This window comes from Plecotus auritus, assembly GCF_963455305.1.
Source record: "Plecotus auritus genome assembly, chromosome: 5".
Taxonomy (NCBI): Eukaryota; Metazoa; Chordata; class Mammalia; order Chiroptera; family Vespertilionidae; genus Plecotus; species Plecotus auritus.
In genome coordinates, this window is record NC_137776.1 from 175,424,945 (window position 1) to 175,449,000 (window position 24,056).

The following is a 24,056-nucleotide window of genomic DNA, read 5'->3' on the forward strand; positions in this document are numbered from 1 at the left end:
AGAGAGAGAAGACTTTACTTCATTGCAGAACTCTTATCCTTGCTTAAAAAAACAAATCTGCATATGCCAAAGAAGTTTCAAGAGTTGGGAGAAAGAAAATCCTGGAAAAAAAATGTTAAGTGAAGCCCATATATTTCACTGCAAAGCTTCCTTTTATTGAGCTCTTGCTGCTGCCAAGCACTGTACCATTCCCATTACTCATGTTATCTCATGCGCTTTTCACAACAGTCCTGTGAGGACACTCGTATCACACTTTACTGATGACAGGACTCTGGCTTACGGTGCTAGTTAATACCTCTCATGGAAGAGGAGGTGGTTGAACACTGACTCAAACCCAAGACAGCATGTCTGCAAAGCCTGTGCTCTTCACCACTATTCCAACACCTTGGAGCTTGCTATACTCTCAAAGAAGACTTTTTGACTGGATATTTCCAACTAGAAAAATGTTTCTCCTATTGTGCTGAAATGTGACTTGTAGTAAGCAACCCTCCTCTGCACCATCAACACATATACATGTCAGCACTTGTTCTGTCCTTTGGGGCCACAAGGGACAAGCCAGCTCCTGCTCCTGCAGGATTTAGGCATGGTAACGCTGTTCCTCTCAATCTTAGATTTTCCAGCTATAGGACAGACACACAGCTCCACACTTCTGCCTCCTACAAGATATTTTCCAGACTCTCCATTGCCTGATCACTTCATATAAAGATAAGAATCTGCTTATGCTTTTTAAAGAGTCTCTATGAGATAAGTTGTTCATTCTCAAATTTTAAAAGCCCTACTGTCAGAATGTGATCCTTCATGTCTAACCTAAATATCACAAGCTGCAATCTACAGTAGTTTTCCCTTGGTCTATCCTCAAAGGGAACATTAACCAGTTAGTTGTCTGCATGTAACATTCTTAAAGGTTATTATTTGCTATCTTTTGCCTCTCTGGTGTAAATCTGTCCAGTTCTAGTACATTATCATCGTAAGATTTACCCCCTCACCTTTTAGTGATTTCTGCTGAGTTTAGGGCTAGATTCAATGAGGAGGTCAAGCTTAAGCAAAAGGAGGCTATGGGCATGGACTCGTGCTAGGTTTTGTTCCTAGAAGTGCAATGGAATTGGAGCTATATTTTAATGTGTGCCTACTATGGGCCTGACACCATGCTGAGCTAATCTATAACTCCCTCAGGAAGAAGTTTTACCCCCATTTTACAAATGAGGTCATAATTTAGAGAGGATAAATAGCTTGTCCCAAGTTTTAGAGCTAGTGAGTGGCATTTGAACCCAGGGGTGTCTAAATCCAAAGCTGAGGCAGTTTCTACCACATTGAAGATATAACTGGTCTTTCCCAAAGTACAAAAGTATCCACTTGCCCTTAGACAGCCATCAGCCAATGAGAAATACTCAGCCCTCAAAAATCCCATTTCCTTCCTCTGAACAATGCAGCATTTGGCTCTGCCAGCGCACATCTCCTACACGCACAGTGAAAAATCCTCATTCAACCCTTAGTCTGGTCATTATTACCCTAGACTCATTGCCTTAGAGTTCCAACCAGCAACTCTAATGGCTTTTTAGATGGAAATTTAAGTCATTTAGCAACACACACAAAAGTGTTGGGTAAAAGTCCAAGAGCGTTTCAAACTGGCCCATGGCCCTTTCTCATAAAAAAAAAAAAAAAGGTGGGGGAGGGGGAGCTAAGAATTGATGGGAGGAGGGTGGGAAGAAAGGAAGGCAAAGAGATTTGAAGCAATTGCAAGAGAGTAGACAATAAATATTTGTCCAATAAACAAATGGGCTATGCTGGTTTGAGAGAAGAGAAATTGCCAAGTACTCTTCTTCATAATTTTTATTTGGTGGGCTTGCCTACATCACAGATGCACCAATTCTTACTTAGGAAACTAATTTGAATGAAAAAGCATACTTAGAAGGTTTTTTTTTTTTTTCTTTTATTATGTTTGTTTTTGTCCTAACCAGTGTGTAGAAGCCCTAATTAGATGTTACATGATAACTGGTGAAATATCAAATCCTATCTAATAAGAGTAACATGCAAATTAACCATCACTCTGCTACACCCACAAGCCACGCCCACCATCCAATCAGGAGCGAGTATGCAAATTAACCCCAACCAAGATGGCTACAGCCAGAGCGAGCAGGAGGCTTGGGTTTCCCCAGCAATGGATGAAGCAAAGCTTTCCACACACCCTGGCGGGCCCTGAACTCCACTGAAGGCTACAAAGTTTCAATTATAGAAGATAAATAAATCCCCCCAAAATGGCAGCATCCATAGAGCTGGAGAGAGCAGGAGGCTTGAGTTGCCCCCAGCAATGGAGGAAGCCAGCTTTACACACACCCTGGCGGGCCCTGAACTCCACTCAAGGCTACAAAGTTTCAATTATAGAAGATAAATAAATCCCCCAAAAATGGCGGCAGCCATGGAGCTGGAGAGAGCAGGAGGCTTGAGTTGCCCCCGGCAATGGAGGAAGCCAAGCTTTCCGCACACCCTGGCAGGCCCAGGCCTCCACTCGAGGCTACAAAGTTTCAATTATAGAAGATAAATAAATCCCAACAAAAATGGTGGCAGCCACTGAGCGAGCAGGAGGCTTGGCTCTGCTCAAGGCTACAAAGTTTCAATTATAGAAGATAAATAAATCCCAGATACCAGGGCCTCCGCTTGGGTCGCTGGGGGGTGTGGCCAGCCTGCAAACCACCACAGGCCCCTCGCCCAGGCTGTCCCATGCCCCAAGGGAAGCCCCACCCTGATCTGGGACACCCTTCAGGGCAAACCAGCTGGCCCCCACCCGTGCACCAGGCCTCTATCCTATCTAATAAAAGAGTAATATGCAAATTGACCATCACTCCAACACACAAGATGGCTGCCCCCATGTGGACACAAGATGGCCGCCCCAAGATGGCCTGCAAGGGAGGGCAGTTGTGGGCGATCAGGCCAGCAGGGGAGGGCAGTTGGGGGGGACCAAGCCTGCAGGGGAGGGCAGGTAGGGGCAAACGGGCTGGCAGGGGAGCAGTTAGGTATCAATCAGGCTGGTGGGTGAGTGGTTAGAGGGTGATCAGGCTGGCAGGCAGAAGTGGTTAGGGGCAATCAGGAAGGCAGGCAGGCGAGCAATTGGGAGCCAGCAGTCCTGGATTGTGAGAGGGATGTCCGACTGCCCTTGAGGGGTCACAGATTGGAGAGGGTGCAGGCTGGGCTGAGGGACACCCCCCCCCCTCCCGTGCACGTATTTCGCGCACCGGGCCTCTAGTATGAATATAATCAGGATGTGGTATGGATAGGAAGTTCTTGATTCTATGCACAGCTGGTGCCTTCTAAGTCCCCAGACCCTTGCTCAGCCCTACAGAAATGCTTCATGGTTCAGGTCTCCCCACCACAATCCCTCTCCAGGTTTTGCAGAGACTTTCTGTCATCATAGAAGAGATGATGACCAGGGATCATGTTCATGCATTTTTGTCATTGGGATAAGATCTTCCTGAAAAACACGTTGGAAAGCCTGTTATAGAATAGGCAATTCAAATATCACATCTAATTGACATAAATAACTAAGGATATGCAAGACTAAGAATGGCATGGGCATAGGAAAATGTCAATTTGTGGGAAAACAAATAGATCTCAATTGTTTTCTTGAATTACACTCAGGTGTATCTCTTAGTGAGAAAAGGACTATAAATGACATCATGCCATATACAGATTATTCTCATATGTATCCAAGGCATATGTTAATCAATAGTAGAACCACCTAAAGTTTCACTTGTCTTCTATCTTTACTCAGTCATTTCTCATTGCCTTTGACAACTCCCCTTCCCTCTGCCACATGATTGCCCATACAGGTAACTAGCCGTAATGCAGACGAATAAGACAACTTAGCAGGGAAGAACTGCCTCACAGTAGCATGTCACCTCCAAGCTCTGTTTGTATCTAATCCTCTTTACTCCTTTAGAGACCACTATATATCAACACTACAGTGAATACTGAATGAATACCAGGAGAGCTTCAAATATAGGAGACACAAAGTAAGCATTCACTACAATTGCAGAGTCAGTGGATTCAATGAGAAGAACATACTAATAAGCTTGTTTTTCTTTATTTACTTATAGAAGAGAATTTCTTCAAGAAGATCAGGAACAACTGATTTATTCAACTCTGTGCTTCCAAGACCCCAACTCTACCTGAGAGTAAGACGCCCTAGCATCTTAGAACCCCAGAAACATCCCACCAAACCCACCTCCACCATGGGGGCCATGACTTGGCTGTTGGTGGGCATACACCTAGCTTTGCTCGCCCTCCCTGCTGAAGGTGGGGTCCTCAAGAAAGTCATTCGGCATAAGCGACAGACTGGGGTGAACATCACTTTGCCGGAGGAAAACCAGCCAGTGGTGTTCAACCACGTCTACAACATCAAGCTGCCTGTCGGGTCCCAGTGCTCCGTGGATCTGGAATCAGCCAGTGGGGAGAAGGATCTGGCCCCACCCTCAGAGCCCAGCGAAAGCTTCCAGGAGCACACCGTGGACGGGGGAAACCAGATCGTCTTCACACACCGCATCAACATCCCCCGCCGGGCCTGTGGGTGTGCCCCTGCTCCTGACATCAAGGAGCTCCTGAGCCGCCTGGAGGAGCTGGAGAACCTGGTGTCGTCCCTGCGGGAGCAGTGCAGCATGGGAGCGGGCTGCTGCCTCCAGCCTGCCGAAGGTACGAGTGGGAGAAATGATGAGCATGGCAAGATACTTCAGTTGTTTCCAAAGTGGGTTCCCGGGAAAACTAGCCTTGCAAGGGATTCATTGCAAAGAGATTTGATGGTCAAATAAATGTGGAGAATGTAACCATCTCTATTCTGCTGTCAGTGACAAATGTTTCTCAGAGGAATTTGTAGTCATTTCACTTTAATCACTTGTTTCCAAAATTTATTTGACCATGAAATGTACACATTCTCTACCCAAAACCTATGAACACATTATGAAACTCCTGACCCAAAGATCAGACCCTGAAAGGCACTGATAGAGCCTTATCACCCCATTGTACAAACAGGGAAACTGAGGCCCAGAAGTAGGATGGGATCTCTCGAGGTCCTGCAGTAAGTGACCAAGTTAGGACTTAAACCACAATATTCCCGCCCTGGCTCGTGTGGCTCAGGTGGTTGGGTGTCGTCCCGTGCGCTAAAAGGTTACCAGGTTGATTCCCAGTCAGAGCACATGCCCAGGTTGCAGACTCGATCCCCCTTAGCGGGCATGCAGGAGGCAGCTGATCAATGTTTCACTCTCACATGGCTGTTTTTTTTTCTCTCTCTCCCTCTCCCATTCCCTTTCTCCAAAAATCAATGTTTTTAGAAAAGGTTTAAAATAAAAAACAGTCTTCCACACCCTGGTGTTATTACAAAGGTACAAGGCCACCTATGGCAGTACTAAGCCTGAAAATTGGAATAAATGCTCCAGTTGAATGGCAACAACGATAATGATCACAACTATGGTTTCAGCCCCTTTTATGTGCATGGCCCTGTAATTCATTATCTAACTTAACCCTCCCAACAGCCCTTTAATATAAGGCTGAAAGTCCATTCTACAGATCTGAGAACTGAGACTCAAAGAACTCAACCAACTGACACAACGGGTGCTAAGGGATGGAAGCTTTGAACAGGCCTGTGTGTCTTCAGAATTCACAGTCCTCCAGTAATACCAGCTTTCAGCCTTTTTAAAGAAAGGTTACCACTTTGAAATCATGTCTTCATATCCATTCCCTAAAGTTGATAGAACTGCAGGAGTTTCAACAGCTGGAAATCAGAGATGAAAATAATCTATTTCAGCCACTCAGAAAGAATTACCCTGAATTACTTGGACAAATTATTTTAAGTAGACCTAATCAGTAGGCTTAGTGGAAAGTACTAAAGATGTGCTTTAGGATTCTAAAGCAAAAAAAAAAGTTTCCTTTATGCATATATTAGTTTATCTTCTACCTCTCAACTCCCTGGGAGTTACACAATAGGATTAATTCTAAAAAGTGGGTTGGAATGCTTGTCTAGAGCAGCAGTGTCAGCCAATAGAAATATAATGTGAGAATATATATAACCTTAGATTTCCAGTAGTCAAAGAAATGAAAAGCAGCAGCTAAGGATAATATGAATTATCTATTTTATTGAACCCAATAGAACTAAAATATCCATGTTTCAGCCTGTAATAAATATAAAAACTATTAATGGATATTTTATATTCTTTTACACTGAGCCTTCGAAATCCGGTGTGGAATTGACACTTCAGCCCATCCCAATTCAGACCAGCCACTGTTCAATTGCCCAAGAGCCACAGGTGGCCAGTGGCCACCGTACTACACAGCACAAGCGTAGAGTCTCACTTTTCAAACCAACTTTTTAAAAAATTGCCTTCCTTCCTGGTGGGGATGGACCGTATTAATTCAACTGTATTTAGATGCAGAGAAAGTGGAGTGGGTGTCCTTGCTTCTCCCTGGGTTCCATGGAGACCACGTCAGTTACTCCTGTAAGTGGAGCTGACACATGATACAGACTTGAAAGAGCTGAAGTCATGTCGGTGCTGACCCATGTCCCTCAGACTCACCACGGCAACCTCCAGGAAAGAGAGGAAAAAGGAACAGAGGCTGATGAGTTCTGTGGGGGCAGAGCCAAATTGCAAGTTGTCCTCGAAGAATTAGAAAGCCACTCATTCGCTTTCTCGTTTAAGTTAGGAAAATTAGAAAGCTTTGGTCACATAAATCCCATATGCCAACTTGAGTCAACCCAAACAAAACTCTGCAAGATGGGCACAACAGCCAGGTCTCCATGTCCCCCTTTAACCCTGATGGGCCCCGGGGAAGTGGGTCTATTAGTCCCACTTGACCGATGAAGAAACTGGAAAGAGTCTACAGCCCGTCCCAAATGCGGCACAGCTGTTGAGTCAAAGGGTCAGAATCGGGTTCAGTTAAACAATTATTTCTTGGAAATCTCGTATGTGCCTGACCTTGGCTGGACTGTAGAAGTAACACAGCCCAGCATAACGCATTCCACAAGGCAGTGATCCGTAACCATTGGGGCTGTGGGACTATGTGAAAATTTGGTGAAAACTATAGACCCTCTCCCTAGGGGTAGAAACACACACAGACACACATGCCTATGAACCTAAAAACACGCAGTCTTTGCATATACGTCTACAAATTTCAGAGAGTTTAAGCTAAGAATTCCTACCCAGTGTAAATAGATATGAGTTCCATCTGATTTCACACAGTAAGCAACTAGTTTTTAAGCCAGATGGGGCCCAAGGGTGCAACTGTGCTCTGGCAGAATCCGAATCTGCGTTTCAAGAGTAGGAACCGGAAAATTGGGCTGCTGTGCTCAGCTGAGAGCCTCTGATCTCTCTATTGCAGGCCGCCTGGACACTAGGCCTTTCTGCAGCGGCCGGGGCAACTTCAGCACCGAAGGGTGCGGCTGTGTTTGCGAGCCTGGCTGGAAAGGCCCCAACTGCTCTGAGCCTGAATGTCCAGGCAACTGTCACCTGCAAGGCCAGTGCCTCGACGGGCAGTGCATCTGCGACCAGGGCTTCACCGGGGAGGACTGCAGCCAGCTGGCCTGCCCCAGTGACTGCAACGACCAGGGCAGGTGCGTGAATGGGGTCTGTGTCTGCTTCGAAGGCTACACCGGGGCTGACTGCAGCCAGGAGCTGTGCCCGGTGCCCTGCAGCCAGGAGCACGGCAGGTGCGTGGACGGCCAGTGTGTGTGCCAGGACGGCTTTGCGGGTGAGGACTGCAACGAGCCCCTGTGCCTCAACAACTGCTACAATCGCGGGCGCTGCGTGGAGAACGAGTGTGTGTGCGACGAGGGCTTCACCGGCGAGGACTGCAGCGAGCTCATCTGCCCCAACGACTGCTTCGACCGGGGCCGCTGTGTCAATGGCACCTGCTACTGCGAAGAAGGCTTCACGGGGGAGGACTGTGGGCAGCTCACCTGCCCCAACTCCTGCCACGGCCAGGGCCGGTGCGAGGAGGGCCAGTGCGTGTGCGACGAGGGCTTTGCAGGCGTGGACTGCAGTGAGAAGAGGTGTCCCGCCGACTGCCACAACCGCGGCCACTGCATTGCCGGGCAGTGTGAGTGTGACGACGGCTTCACGGGTGCTGACTGCAGTGAGCTCAGATGCCCCAATGGCTGCAGCAGCCACGGCCACTGCGTCAACGGGCAGTGTGTGTGCGACGACGGCTACACCGGGGAGGACTGCAGCCAGCTGCGGTGCCCCAACGACTGTCATAGCCGGGGCCGCTGCATCAAGGGGAAGTGTGTGTGCGAGCAGGGCTTCCAGGGCTACGACTGCAGTGAGATGAGCTGCCCCAATGACTGCCACCAGCACGGCCGCTGCGTGAACGGCATGTGTGTCTGTGATGATGGCTACATGGGCGAGGACTGCCGGGATCTGCGGTGCCCCAAGGACTGCAGCCACCGGGGCCGCTGCGTGGAGGGGCGGTGCGTGTGTGAGGACGGCTTCACCGGCCGCGACTGTGCAGAGCTGTCCTGTCCTGGGGACTGCCATGGCCAGGGTCGCTGCGTGAATGGACAGTGCGTGTGCCACGAAGGCTTCATGGGCAAAGACTGCAAGGAGCGGAGGTGTCCCAGCGACTGTAATGGCCGCGGCCGATGCGTGGATGGCCAGTGTGTCTGCCACGAGGGCTTCATGGGCCTGGACTGTGGGCAGCGCTCCTGCCCCAATGACTGCAGTCACTGGGGGCAGTGCATTGCAGGCCGCTGCATCTGCAATGAGGGCTACACCGGGGAGGACTGCTCGGAGGGTGAGTACCAGAGCTCCACCAGGGAGATGAGGCTGTGATTGACTGTACCCCTGGTGTGTGTGAATATTAAACACACACACTAACTCTTTGAAGGGCCTGATGATTCGCCTGCCGAGGAGCTACCTATTTAAAGTCTCAGAGGCTCAGAGAGGTTATGGAATTGTCCCAAGGACACACAGCTAATAGATCACAAAGCTCATATCTGAGTCTGCCTACCTCATCTACACTGAGGTTAACACCCATGCCCAGTAGAGGAAATGAAAACCTCCCTTTTGTTAAGCATCAACTTTCTTTCCTACTTCCCACTTCCCACTGACATCAAATCAGTAATAAACTCGATCTCTCTATTTGGAGGGAGGTAAAAAATCAGCTATATTGACTGAGCAGTAAGACTATTTAAAACAAACTGTTTTCCATGCACACTCAACTAAAGACTAAATGCTGATCACTTACGAGTCAGGCCCGTCTCTTACATCATCTTCTCTGTATTGTCTTTGATCCCAAGGATTGTGAGATCCTTAAAGGAGCATTATCCCTACAGTTAACACAAGGCATGGTGTACAGCTGTGTTCAGTAAACACTGGTTGAGTGAAAACACCACAAAGACCAATAATGCTCATGTTTAGTGGGGGTCTTCTTTCTACTTCTCTCATCCATCCATATTACAGTGGTCACCACGGAGAATTTCTACCTTGATGAAGACTATTGGTAGAGAGATAAGAATATACAAATGGCTGTGGGTTTAAGGTGGCCAAGGCAGAACAGCTGGCTGCTAGGGACCTGTGAGTCCCAAATTGGATGAGTGAGCTAAGCTGGGCAGGTCCCTCTACCTCACTCACATCTAGAAAGTGAAACAGTTGGACCAGATGAGCTCAGAATACCTTCTGAGTGCGAAGGGTGTGTGACTTGAAGTGCAGAGCAGGGAGCTAAGCTCAGGCTGCCCTTTCCCATGCAGATGGCCTGGCTCTGAACAAGGGTCCAAGGAATGGAGACGTGGAGGAGCTGGGTCACAAAGAACCCTCAAGGCTACCCTGCAGACCTGACACCGCAGCCTAAAGGCGGTGACACCACCGGAGACTTTAATGATGGGTGGCAGCAAGGGCTCCCCATGCGTTCTGCGTGTTAGAAAATGGAAGCTGGGCCTCTGTGACTGACGGTGGAAGGGAGACTCTACAGGGCCCATTACTGACCCCAGCTGTCCTTCCTCTTTCCTACCAGTGTCCCCTCCCAAAGACCTCATTGTGACAGAAGTGACAGAGGAGACTGTGAACCTGGCCTGGGAGAATGAGATGCGGGTTACAGAGTACCTCATCATGTACACGCCCACCCACGAGGATGGCCTGGAGATACAGTTCCGGGTCCCCGGGGACCAGACGTCCACCACCATCCAGGAGCTGGAGCCGGGCGTGGAGTACTTCATCCGCGTGTTCGCCGTCCTGGAGAACAAGAGGAGCATCCCCGTCAGCGCAAGGGTGGCCACTTGTGAGTGAGCAGAACCGCCTCGGCCGCCTCAACTGCCCTCCCCTTGCCCAGGGCATAACTTGTCACCTTGCCTTTGCCCCATAGCTCCATAGCTGTCCTTACAGAGTTACACCAAGTAAGACCCTGGGACCCAATGAAGCCCCCTAAATATTTTCTTAAATTCCTCATTGCCCTGGCCAGTGTGGCTCAGTAGGTTGGGCATCATCCCATGCATCGAAAGGTTGCCAGTTTTGATTCCTGATCAGAACACATGCCAGGGTTTTCAGCTCAATCTCTGGAAGGAGGTGTGCAGGAGGCAGCCGATCCATGTTTTGCTCATATCGATGTTCTCTCTCTCTCACCCTCTCCCTTCCTCTCTCTAAATTTCAATAAGAAATTCTTATAAAACAACAACAAAAAAAGAAACTCCTCATACACTAACTCACAATAACCTTCTAAGATAGGAGCTATTGTTAACCCATTTCACAGATGAGAAAACTGAGACTCCTAACGGTTGAGCGTCTCATCCCAAATCACACAGTTAAGGAGTAGTGGAGATGGGATTTGAACCCTGGCAGTCCAGTAGCAGATTTATGCTCTTAACCACTCTATTCCATACTATATTCCTGTGAAACTCACTGTTTATATATAAATTTAAAAGTAGGAACATTAGAAGTTCAAGTTATTCCTTTAAGAATCCAACATCAGTATAATTTTCTTCCTACCTGAAAAGTAAGTTAGGCTAGAATGTGGTAATTTTTTATTTTTTATTTTTTTGCTTAGTCATAATAACATTGGCTGCCATATTAAACTTGTGCTACATACCAGGAACCATGCCTAGCAGTCTACATGCAATATACCACTCAGTCCCAAAACATTCCCAAGGGGCATGTTCTTCTTCCAAGTGAAGAAACACAGGCTTGGGGCATTTTGTACAACTTTCCCATGTACACAACATGTGTAACCGCAGAGCTGAAATTCTAACCAAGTCTGTCTGATTCCAAAGCCTGTGCACGTATTAGGTTTAAGCACATGAAATTGCCCAGATTTAACCATATGGTTGGTCCTAACATTAATTTTCATGCTGCCGTGCAGTAGACGGCATCCCAGAAGAACCTTTTCAGCCGTGGGCAAACGACGGCCCGCGGGCCAGATCCGGCTGTTCTATCCGGTTCTCTTGCTCTCCCCTCCGCTCCTTTACTTTGAATTTATATTAGTTCACACAAACACTCCATCCATGCTTTTGTTCCGGCCCTCCGGTCCAGTTTAAGAACCCACTGTGGCCCTCGAGTCAAAAAGTTTGCCCACCCCTGCTTTAAGTAGACCCCAGCTCAGATGCTCAGCCCCTGACTGGGGCAGGCGCCCGCCCCTGGGTTCAGCAGAACAGGGCCTTGTGGCCTCCACCATACATGTTGCCATCCTTACCTCCTCTCCGTGCTCTTCCTGACAGACTTGCCTACACCTGAAGGCCTCAAATTCAAGTCCATCAAGGAGACATCTGTGGAAGTGGAGTGGGATCCTCTGGACATCGCTTTCGAAACATGGGAGATCATCTTCCGGAATATGGTAGGGAGCTCAAAGCAGTGGGCTTGCAAGAGTCTAGGGAGATGGTCAGAGGCCTCCGCAGACCTTCATATCAACTAGTTCTTTGGCTTCTGGTGGGGGACAGGGCTCCGATTGGCCCTTGTATGTTCCCATACATATTATTTTTAAGTGATTTTAATAAGTCAATAAGCATGGAACTTGGGACTGAGGGTTTAGACAAATAGAAGTTCAGTCATCTCTTAAGTTTCAGATATTTCTCATTGAAGATCTCTATTCAGAGGCAAAGGGAAGAAATGATCTCTGTTTCAAAATGCCTCTGAGCCTAAAGTACATGTGAGGTGGGGAAGTGGGTTCCTGAGTTCAAGCCCAGGTTCAGCCATGAACCATGTGACTAGGGGACAATCACCCATAGGAGCGAGGGTGCTGGCTTCTTATTTTTTCAAACGAGTGAATAAGCCTGTGGATCCAGAATCACTTTGACTCTCACATTTTGCCCTTGACTTGAGTGTCAAAGAGGTGAGTAGAGGAGTTTATGAGAGAGAGAAACACACTTGAGAAATGTCTGCATCATTTCTGTATCCTCAGCATCTACCAAACAGATTTGATGTCTAATAAGCGCTTAGGGAATAGAGGAGAAAATAAAAGAGGAATGGATGAAAGTGAAATGAATAATCACATAAATGAAGAGGCTGGCACCTCCTCTAGGCCTTATCAAGGGGCTCCTATCTTTCAGAATAAAGAAGATGAGGAAGAGATCACCAAAAGCCTGAGGAGGCCGGAGACCACATACCGGCAAACTGGCCTAGCCCCTGGACAGGAGTATGAGATATCTCTGCACATCGTGAAAAACAATACTCGGGGCCCGGGCCTGAAGAGGGTGACAACCACCCGTGAGTATCACCTTTGGTATCGCTGACACAGTGACAAAGCTGACCGTAACTCACTGCATTTCTGGCCAATAGCATGCCTTCTTAGATAGCACCTGAATCAATTAGCTTTTGCTACGTAAAAAACAAGCCCAAAACTGAGTGGCTTAAAACTATAATTCTGCACATTGGTGATTTAGGATTGGGCTCAACTGGGCCATTTTTCTGTTCTTGACTGGGCTCACTTATGCATCTTTGTGGGCTGGGGGCTGGTTGATCTAGAATGGCCTCAGCCTCCTAGATACTACCCTGACCCTGCTCTGATAGTAGCTGACATTAAATTGGCATTAATATTACTTCTGCCTGAGCAAATCTCAAGGCCAGTCCAGATATAAGGGGTGGGGAAACGGATCTATTTCTTGGGGAGCTTCAACGTGATATTCCAACGTGGCATGGATGCCAGGTAATTGAGAGACCACTGCCACATGATCTACCACATCATCTCACTTAATATTAGCAACAGGCCTGTGAAAGAGGTAGGGCAAATATTAATGTTATTATTTTTTAAGAGTAGAAACTGAGGGTTAGAGAAAGACATGCCGCTGCTGGAGTGTCTGGGCCTGTTGGCCCGGCCGGGGGTCATGGGGACCGAGTGGCGAGGCTGGATCTGCTCCCTCCGGTGGCAGATCTAGCCTCACCGCTCCACTGCTGCTGCTGGAGTGTCCGGGCCTGTCAGCCTGGCCGGGGGCCGCGGGAGCCCAGCAGTGAGGCTAGATCCGCCGCTATTGGAGTGTCTGGGCCTGTCAGCCCCTCCATGAGATTGGATGCTGCGCCCAGGGGGCACATGCAAATTATCCCCTCAGGAGTTTGGCCAGGAGACCAGGAGTTCAATCACTTGCTATGATGTGTGCTGACCACCAGGGGGCAGCACGGAATGAAGGCAGGCCCCAGCCAGCAGTTGGCAGCTAGCAGCTGTGGAAGGGAGGCCCCAGCCAGCAGCTGGAAGGCCCTGATCAGCCCTGATCACCGGCCAGGCCTAGGGACCCTACCTGTGCACGAATTTCGTGCACTGGGCCTCTAGTGATAATAACAACAGAGAAACACCACCTGTGATGTGGCTGCCAGGTTGTAGGCTCCCTGCCAAATGCTCTGCAAACATTGCCTCCTTTACCTCTTTTTAAAAATATATTTGTATTGATTTCAGAGAGGAAGGGAGAGGGAGAGAGAGACACACATCATTGATGAGAGAGAATCATTGATCGGCTGCCTCCTGCATGCCCCACACTGGGGATTGAGCCTGCAACCCAGGCATGTGCCCTGACCTGGGCATGTGAATCGAGCCAGTGACCCCCTGGTTCATATGTTGACACAACCACTGAGCCATGCTGGCCGGACTGTCTCCTTTCAAAAAAAAGCAACAAACCCTACAAGGTAGTATCAGCCCTACTTATAACTTGTCTAACAGGACACTGAAGATCAGAAACATAAAATAAGGTCCAGGGGGTCAATATTACACCGATATATGCATAAGTAGATGGGATGGTTGCCTCTCTCTGCTCAGCCCCGGCACTGTCCCACTCTCTGAAACAGCTCTGTCGCTCTGTCCTCTGCCCGTCACAGGCTTGGACGCTCCCAGCCAGATCGAGGTGAAAGACGTCACAGACACCACTGCACTGGTCACCTGGTTCAAGCCTCTGGCCGAGATCGACGGCATCGAGCTCTCCTATGGGATCAAAGATGCGCCGGGCGACCGCACCACCATCGACCTCACACACGATGAGAACCAGTACTCCATCGGGAACCTGAAGCCAGACACCGAGTATGAGGTGTCCCTCATCTCCCGCCGGGGCGACATGTCCAGCAACCCTGCCAAAGAGACCTTCACAACAGGTAAGGGGCCTTCAAGCAAGGGAAGGATTGCGAGACTTCCATCCACTCTTCCCTGGGGTACCTTCCAGGCTCCTTTGACAGCAGGAAAACAAAAAGGGAATTTCCATTCCTTTAAATTTTATTTTCAAATATTGTACTGTTTAATTTTTCAAAGAAAAAAAAATTCCCAAATAACCTTCTAAAATAAAAAGTATATACATATTGGCATACATAGAAGGAACTAGTCTGACACACTCGGACACAAGTCCTAGTAAAAAAATTTTAAATAAAATTTTATTAGATATAGTGTATAGAAAACATGAGTGACAAAGATGCCTCCTAATGTCTTAGCCTAAGACATTTTTTTAAAAGTACCAGAGTGTCAATCAGTCATTTGATAAATATTTTTTTCAGAGCTTAGTAAGCACTATATGAGTTATTAGAAATACAGTGATGAACCGGCCAGCATGGCTTAGTGGTTGAGTGTTGACCTATGAACCAGGTGGTCTCAGTTCGATTCCTGGGCAGGGCACGTATCTGGGTGGTGGGCTTAATCCCCAGTAGTGGTCATGCAGACGGCAGCTGATCAGTGATTCTCTCATTATTGATGTTTCTAGCTCTGTCTCCCTCTCCCTTCCTCTCTGAAATCAATAAAAATATATTAAAAAAAAAAAAAGAAAGAAATACAGTGGTGAGCACAACAGGCCAGTTCTTACACTTACAGAGCTTATTTGTAAGTTTCTGTGTAGTTTTTTTTGTGTTTTTTTTAAGCACAAAATCTGAGGAAAATGTGAATGACTGAAGTATCACACACGTTAATAATGGGGAAGGTGCCAAATATGTAGAATTTGTTTAGACCTGTGCATCAGCTATTGAGATGGGTATGGGGCAAGTTTGTCATTTTCCTACAATGGCAGGAACCTTTCATATCTCAGCTTGAATTGTGGGACCGCCACTCTCTTGGTGCCTGATGTTTTCCATACAAATGTCCCTTCCTCTCCCAAACAGGCCTGGATGCTCCCAGGAATCTTCGCCGCATCTCCCAGACAGACAACAGCGTCACCTTGGAATGGAAGAACGGCAAGGCGGCCATCGACAGCTACAGAATTAAGTACGCACCCATCTCCGGAGGGGACCACGCCGAGGTCGAGGTCCCAAGGAGCCCACAAGCCACAACCAAGACCACGCTCACAGGTGAGCTCCACGTCCCAGACCCAGCCGCCCTGGGGAGGTGGGCCTGCTTTGCAACCGTCCAGAGAGAGAACACGTGCAGTTGCCAGCAATCCCTCTCACGGGGATGTCAGTGAGTCAGTCTGCAGAACATTCCAGACACTGAAAAGCAATAGCGTCCGGGGACAGCTCAGGGCCGTTTTTAAGATCTTCTGAAAGTCTTTCTGATTTGAAGCTGAATTTCCACCTGCACGCTCTCTTAGGTCTGAGGCCAGGAACTGAATATGGGATCGGTGTGTCTGCTGTGAAGGGAGACATGGAGAGCATTCCGGCCACCATCAACGCGGCCACAGGTGAGGCACCTGGACTCCCTCCCAGCCCCCACCCCAGGCGGGCTCTCACAGACACAGGGGGCAGAAAACCTGCTTTAAAAGAAACAGTAGGCCCTGCTGGTGTGGCTCAGTGGTTGACCACCAATCTATGAACCAGGAGAATCACGGTTTGATTCCCAATCAGGGCACATGCCAGGCTGTGGGCTTGATCCTCAGCGTGGGGCATGCAGGAGGCAGCTGATCAATGATTCTCATCATTGATGTTTCTATCTCTCTCTCCATCTTCTTTCCTCTCTGAAATCAATGAAAATAAAACAATTTTAGAAAGGAACCCCTACGGTCATCTAGCCCAGATGTCCCATTGGAAAGTCACTTGAGCACACCACATCCCAATAATTCCCACACTGCTCTCAGGACAGAAGGCAGCAGCGGCTTTCTTCTTAGGAAAAACTGGAACCAGACTTTATCAGAAATCTACAGACTTTTAAAGTTTGTAACCAATTCCAGGGTTGTTGTTTTTCTATAGCATTGACTGATTAAAACACATCTGGGGGATTTCTCTTAATATACACACCTAATGTGTATACTCTGCTCACATAAATTATAAGTGGCCAGAACACAGGTTGAGTCAGACTTTGCTCTCACCCATGCATCCTAAAGTGCTAACCTCTGGGTGAGGATGGTGAGGGGCTCCCTGATTTGAAGCCATTGATTATTTCTTCAAATATTTTTTTCTGGGAATGTTGTAAAAGAGAAACCCCTTTTCTCTCTCCCTCCGCCAGCCTCCTCCTGACCTCCCCTCTGAAGGAAAGGGAGGCTGGAGAGCAGAGGTCATGCTTCATTGAACCCCTCATTATGCAAGAGCCAGTACATATTCTGTTTGATCCTTTTCTTTTAAGGTAATTGTAGATTCACATGCTGTTGAAATAATGCAGAGACACGCCCCTAAACCCCTCACCCAGGTTCCCCCAATGGTAACAACTGTTTAATTATAGAGCAATATCACAACTAAGAAACTGACATTGATACAAATCTGCCAACTTTATTCAGATGCACTCATTTCTGTGAGTGTATTTCGTTGTACACAGTTTTATCACATGTAAACTTCGAATCCTTCACTACAGTCAAAACACAGTAGTTCCATCACTGGGATCTCTCTTCCGTTTCTATACCACGACACCTCCCTCCCTCCCTGTCCCAAACCCTTGGCAATCATCTCGATGATTTTGTCATTTCAAGAATCTGTACATATAAAAGCCTAAGCGACTGTTATGACCAAATGACCACAACAACTAGTTGACCAGTAGCTATGATGCTCACTGACCACCAGGGGGCAGATGCTCAACACAGGAGCTGCCCCCTGGTGGTCAGTGCACTCCCACAGCCAACCTCCCGCACCCTCTCCCCACCGCTGGCCGGCCAACCTCCTGTAGCCCTGACACCCCCACCTCACCAGCGGGGCCCGATCAGCCCCAATGGGGTCTGGGAGAAACGCCCCGATCGGCCCCAATCGCAGGCCAGGCTGAGGGACCCTACCCGTGCATACTGGGCCTCTAGTGCTACATAAAAGGCATAATATAGTATGCAACCTTTAGAGATTGGCTTTGTCACTCAGCATAATTCTCTTGAGATCCATCCAAATTGTTTCTTGGATCAATAGTGAGTTTTTTTAAATTCTTTTAATTGAGTAGCATTTTGTGGTATGGGTATGCCACTATGTTCCTTTCAATCTTCCAAAAACCCGGCCAGGTAATTTACAGTGGCATCTACAAGGTGAAAACTGAGTCCCAGTTAGGTGAGTGTCCTAAAGCCCCCAGTTGCTTGATGGTGGACCTGGGGCTGCAGCCCGGAGCCAGCTGCCTTTCAGTCCCAGAAGCAGCCTGTCTCCTAGCCTGAGGAGTGTTCTTCTCTGTTTTCCTCAGATATGGACACCCCCAAGGACCTTCGGGTGTCTGAAACTTCAGAGACCACCCTGACCCTGCTCTGGAGGTCACCGTTGGCCAAGTTTGACCATTACCGCCTCAACTACAGCCTTGCCTCGGGCCAGCCGGTGGAGGTGCAGCTGCCCAGAGACACTACCTCCTACGTCCTGAGAGGCCTGGAACCAGGGCAGGAATATGCCATCCTCCTCAGAGCGGAGAAGGGCAGGCATAAGAGCAAGGCCGCGCGGGTAAAGGCATCCACAGGTGAGGTCAGCCCCCGAGCTCCCTGCAGACACTGTTAACTGTGAGGTTTGCAGACCCAGCAGCCAGGCTGCCTTCACACCCAGTGGGAAGTCCTGCTACACTCAGGAAGCCTCTAAATGCCACTTTGAAAGAGCAACTTACTAACCTTTCCCTCTTGACAACTGAGTCAGCAGTTTCCTTGCTGGGTGATCAATAGTGGTTTTCAACTATTTCCTCCCAGGAGAACTTAAAGCATCAGGATTTGTGTTTGTCTTTGGTTCTTTTCTTTCTTTTAATTTTGTGTTCCAATTGTTTATTGTGCCCGCCTCCTTTAGCCTAACAATTAACTTACCTTTAATTTTATTTCTCTTCAAGATGACCAGGATGTTGGTAATAATTCGTTGGTTATTTCTCATTCAGTGTTTCTATTCCAGGTTTTTGCTTTCCTCTAAGGTTACCTGAAAAGTTGCACATAGTCCTTGGAGCCTTCTTTCAAAGTACCCTCCTCATTTTCTATTTCCTCTTAGTCATTAAGAGTGAACTTCACCTTCCCATGGCTGCTGATCTTGACCCCCAGTGTCCCTGCCAGCCCTGTGATTCTGTTCTTTGTACCTGCGGCCAGCCACATTTCCTCAGTGGCTAAAATGAAAAAAGGAAACAAAAACAAAAACAAATCAGTTCTTCCTATATGAAAAATATACACATATAATTTTGGCCCCAAAATATAAAAGATTATAATGGAAAATGTTAATTCTTCAGGACTTGACAAGTAATAGTCTTTAGTTTCAAATTAACTAGTAAGTATTGAGAACCCACTGAATACACTTTAGTGTGCTAGTGTTTGAAGGGTAAGTGGGTCATGTTCTTAGCATTGTCCCTTTGGCTCAGGTGCTCCTGCTCACAGACCGTGGGGAAGACTAGATATTCAGAGTGTTAGATGGAACTCAACCAAGGACAGGGAATGACTGGGAGAAGCCAGAGTGTCATGACAGAGATGTTACTCCAGCTGAATCTCTATAAACAGAAATGTGGTGGTAATGGTGGACAAATATGGAAATGCCTTTGAGTCTTTGTCATGTCTGAATACTTTCACCAGCATATAACATAAATCTCAAATAACAGTCACTTGGAACCTGCTTTCCTCTCTCACAAAGTGAATCTGAGGTTCGGTGAATCAGGGATAGCATAGCAGATCCAAATGATCAGTGACTTGGGCTCCTTCTCTCTTTCTGTTCCACTCTTCTTGGCTGCCGTTCTCAAAGTCACCTCCATGTCACAACACGGCTGCTGCAGTACGGCCCTCACACCTGTGTTCCAGGCAGCATAACAGAGGGGGGAAAAGAACCAAAAAGAGAACCTACTAATGAGTCTTTCTGGAAACCTCCCTAATGCCTTCTACTCACATTTCATCCGTTGTTCCTGGCTCTAAGTTAGATCTAGGAAAGAGTAAGTAGTCTCTGGCTGAGCATGTTGCCGCCACATAAAATTGTGGTTGTCTGTAAGAAGGAGAGAGAAGAGGCATCTGGTATACCACAGCAGCCTGTTCAGAGACTGAAGTGAGCCCCAGCAGTCAGTTCCACTGACTCTGAGCAACTGCTTCCCACCAGCTCTGAGCTGATCATCGGGGTGCTCTGGAGGGGAAGCCTAATCACAGACGAAGGTGGGCAGGACAGAATCAGGAAGGAATAAATCGATGGTAGAGATTTGAACATGGCAACTTGATATAAGGTATCAAGGGATAAAGAATCAGAAAAACAAAAAAGAGGGAATTCCTCCTCCTCTTCCTTTTTCTCCCACTCCCTCCCCCCTCCTCCCCTTCCCTCCTCCTCTTCTTCTTCCTCTCTCTCTCTCTCTCTCTCTCTCTCTCTTTGCTTTTCCCTGAGTTTGACAAATGCTGTACCAAAGCGAGTTTCATAGCTCCATCCAATCATATTAGCCTCTGGCTACAGCCACGTTATCCCTGATCTCCAGGAGGGAAGCCCAGGCCTGGTAGCACAGAGAGAGGCAAGCTTTCAAGTGAACCACAGGCTGGGGTTACTTTGTGTCTGACTGAGAGCCCCGTTTTGGCATCCCAAAGGCTCATGATTTTATTTCCCAGGCATGCCTCCTTAACACTGTTTCAAAGAAATCATTTGTATATTTAAGGACATTGTTCATTATAAGAAAAATGTGCAAAGTCCCTTTTATTGGTTCTTTGCTCACTGTCTCCATAATATATCTCTCTATAGCTTTCTCTATAGAACTATTTTATTTTATTAAAATTCCTTCTCTTGAATTCTGTCTTCCCAAGTCTCTTACATTTACTGCAGTCAATAATATACAAGTGTGCTCTGTGCTAAGTTCTGGGGATATTAGATCAATTAAGACAGGCCTGTGCTCCAAGGAATTCACTACCTAGTAAACAAGAAAGCACGATACTCCACTTGCTGGAATTGGGGGTGCAGAGCAGGCAGCAGGAGCACAGAATGACTTTAAGCAAAAGGAAAGATTTGAAATGGGAGGAAGCTAAAAATAAAATAAATAAAATGGGAGGAAGCTGTTGGACAGACACCTGGAGACAAACAGGACTGTGTTGTGGAATATGTAAAGAAACAGAAGTCCAGGCACTTGGCCTTGGTAAGCACATAGAAAGAAAAAAGAAATATGAAGTGGAAGCTCTTGGGTAGACGTACCATGTGGCTACAAGTCTTGAAATGTCAAAGGGCTGTCGAGTCAAACCTCAGAAGAAAGGGACTTCTAGTTGTGCATCACTAGATTCTCAAAAGCAGAAGTCTGCAAAGAGCCACTCATCATCTGTGGGTTTCACAGAGCAGATGTGGAATTGGCTGCCCCAAAGCATTTTCCCCAAGGAATTCCAGGGCTCTCACCATGGAACTGAGCCAAAAGGCAAGCCTTTTCCTTGATGTGGCACCCAACTAAAAGTATGCACAACCTAGCTGCCCATCACACGTAAAATAAAATCCAAAGACCCTACCACAGGCTGCACGGCCCTGCAGAATCTGGCCCATCCCATCTCTGACCTCATTCCACCCTTGTCCTCATACTCGTTTCACCGTGGCCACCTTGGCCTTCTCACTGTTCTTTAAGCAGACCAAGCCTGTTCCTACCTCAGGGCCTTTACACATCCTATTCCTGCTGCCAGGGAACCACTTTTCTCTTAGTTCTTCCCATGGCCTCTTCTCGTTGCATTCAACTTGTGTGTTATTCAAAAGCCTTTTCTGGCCACCAATATAAAACGGTGCCCCCATCCTGGTTTACACCTCTGTGCTGCTCCAAAGTTCCTCATGACACTTATCCAGCCTGATATTCAGTAGTTGATTTATTTATCCATGGCCTACCTCCTACTGCCAACCAAAATGGAAGTACTCTGCCTCTACCCAGAGCTGCATCCCCAGGGTCTTGGACACAGCCAAGCACAAGATGTGTGCTTTATGAGCACTGCGGACCTCAGTTCTTCCAGAGGCAGCATTTCCATTGTATCCTCTGGCCTCTCCACCTCTAAACTAGCAGCCCAAATTCTCTCTCTCAAGGATTAAGGAGAAGGAAAGGGAAGTCATTCCCCTGGAAGGTCTCAGTTAAGCTTAATCTGGATAGAAAAGGAAGGGAGGGAGAAAGGGAAGGAGGGAGAAAAGGAGGGTACTATGCCTGTTAGCATTGAAAAAATTGAGTGCATATCAGGCATATCCTTCCCAGCCCTCCTCTCTGCATTTGACCCTGACAACCTCAGGGGAACCCTGCTTAGAGTGGAGGCCAGGAATTTTCTGTGAGCAATAAGGGACATAAAGCCTGGAGAATATGTAGAAACACAAAGCCACTGAAGCATCTTTCCATACCGGTGTTGGGGAGGGAGACATTCCCTCTTAGTTTTCTGGCTGTTGGAATAATTAAAATGACAGAAGACAGATTAACAGGTGACAGTCACCAAATTTATGTATGTTCCAAATGGATATTGGGCCCAAGAACAATTTGGCAGTAGAGGCTTATATGCTACCTTAAGCTAAAAAGAAAGGAGGGGTAGTGATTTGGGCCTTGAAAGGGGAGAAAGTTCACATGAAGATGCAGAAGCAAATATTTAGTAAAGGATTGTTTGCTGGGCCACCTTGAACAATGGGACACACAAAGGACTTCGATCAAAGGGGCCTTGCTATGTTCCTCCTTGTCTATCACACCTAGTTCATATTAAACTAAGGTCATTTATGATGATAGCTCCCTTCCTGGAGAAAGTCCTCTATCTAATTTTCTTAAGCAGCTAGAGGTCAAAGGTTCTTCTAGAATCTTTAGTTTTTAAAAAATAACCATCTTAGAATAATAAATTTTCCAAAGAGGCATATTTTAAGGCAGCAAGTTGCCCCGCAGTACCATCTAAAAGATGTTGGGAATCTAAAGATTTAAAGTTGGCAGAGCCAGAAATTCCTCTGGGCCAGCTGGTCAACCCACCATCAGCACAGAAGGGGATTTGGAAATCCTAATTTCCCAGGCCCACTGACATTTTTCAGAGGGTAGATGCCAGTGCACAGCTGTAAGAAAAAGACAACAGCCTTTTCATAAAGAAATGCCAAGAAATTGAGTGTGGAACTATACAACAAAAACCCTGGGCTTCTGAGGCAGTAAGCCCACAGTGTGTCATTTACTAGTGAAATGTAGAGTCTGCATTTATTATGGGATGCCACTTGGTCCCCACCTTGACTTTCTTCTGCAGAATTATTATTATTCTCTTTTTATCATTCTTATCCCTCTTCATTTATCTACTGATTTTACTCATGGAAGTTATACTTGTGACTTATCTGACTAGCATTTGTTTTGTGAAGGGTCAGGTGGGGTGCCAGATACAGTCACAGCATTGCTCACTAAGTATAAACTGATGCTCTTTCTTGATTGACCAACCCCCCCCCCAAAAAAAAAAATGGAAGAATAGACAAAAATTATGGTGGCAGTACCATTACCATGATTACTATTTACCGAGCAACATAACATTACGTGAAAGTTAATCTCTCAGCCATATGAGCAGCTGAAGCAGATTGTACAAGAGTGTGTCAGTGGCATATGAAAACCTGATTCAAGGAGAAAAGATGGTTTTCATCAGAAAGAGACATTTTCCATTGTGTATCTCCTTGCATCTCTCCATTAATCTTTATTGCAACAGTTGAGTAGATAACCAATAATTACCTCCTCCCTGCCCAGTGAGGTGACTCTCAGATCTCTCACAACCTGGTACTTGGTATTTCTTTCATGGAAAGAAAGATGTTTTATGGCAGAATGCGAGATAGAGCTTTAAAAGCTAGCAAGGAAAGACAGTGACTTAATTCACATTAAGGGGGGAATTGTCAGTGTCACCTAAGTTGCTGAGCAGCCGTTTTGATAGCAAGAGGAGAAAAAGAAGGAAATGGATTAAGAGGGGAGTTTATGAGCCAGAGGATCAGTTTCCTTAACCTTGCTGTTTTGCTTAGCCTGGATTTGTACCATGTCTCTTTAAGCAAGAGGACTGCTGGAGTACTTGACAGGAACATGCTCCCGAGTGCTTACATCCCAAGGTCAAGGAGACCATTGTTATAACTAGACCATTGCTCCTGGCTCACAAGGCCCGTGAGTTTAAGGATGGCTGACTCTCCTTTTCTTTTGCCCAAACGGAATTCATCACTTTGAGTTCAGGGTCCAATCTTTCTCATCGAGGCCATGTGTGTGTGGTTAGAACTGCTATGAGCCTTTGGGTATGCACTTCAGGACACAAACTTGGATTAAATGAGTCCATAGAATGGAGTTCAAGATCAGGTGTCCTAAATATTTTTTGAAATGGGCCAGATAATTTCAGGCCATACGGTTTCTGTCGCAACTGCTCAGCTGTGTCTTTGGGGCTCACAAGCAGCCATGCAGAAATGACA

The 24,056-nt window shown here is 47.1% G+C and overlaps 1 protein-coding gene across 2 annotated transcripts in view; it reads left to right on the forward strand.

Moving 5' to 3' along the window:
• Nucleotides 1–24,056, forward strand: part of TNC (tenascin C) — an 88,485-nt gene that overhangs the window by 23,406 nt on the left and 41,023 nt on the right. For both annotated transcript variants that reach the window (XM_080667886.1, XM_080667887.1), the window contains exons 2-10: nucleotides 4,092–4,683; nucleotides 7,360–8,769; nucleotides 9,988–10,251; nucleotides 11,681–11,796; nucleotides 12,509–12,665; nucleotides 14,262–14,531; nucleotides 15,519–15,704; nucleotides 15,944–16,033; nucleotides 17,935–18,198. In XM_080667886.1, the coding sequence (XP_080524012.1) occupies nucleotides 4,227–4,683; nucleotides 7,360–8,769; nucleotides 9,988–10,251; nucleotides 11,681–11,796; nucleotides 12,509–12,665; nucleotides 14,262–14,531; nucleotides 15,519–15,704; nucleotides 15,944–16,033; nucleotides 17,935–18,198 (3,214 nt within the window). In that variant the 5' untranslated portion in view covers nucleotides 4,092–4,226. The remainder of the gene's footprint in view (nucleotides 1–4,091; nucleotides 4,684–7,359; nucleotides 8,770–9,987; nucleotides 10,252–11,680; nucleotides 11,797–12,508; nucleotides 12,666–14,261; nucleotides 14,532–15,518; nucleotides 15,705–15,943; nucleotides 16,034–17,934; nucleotides 18,199–24,056) is intronic.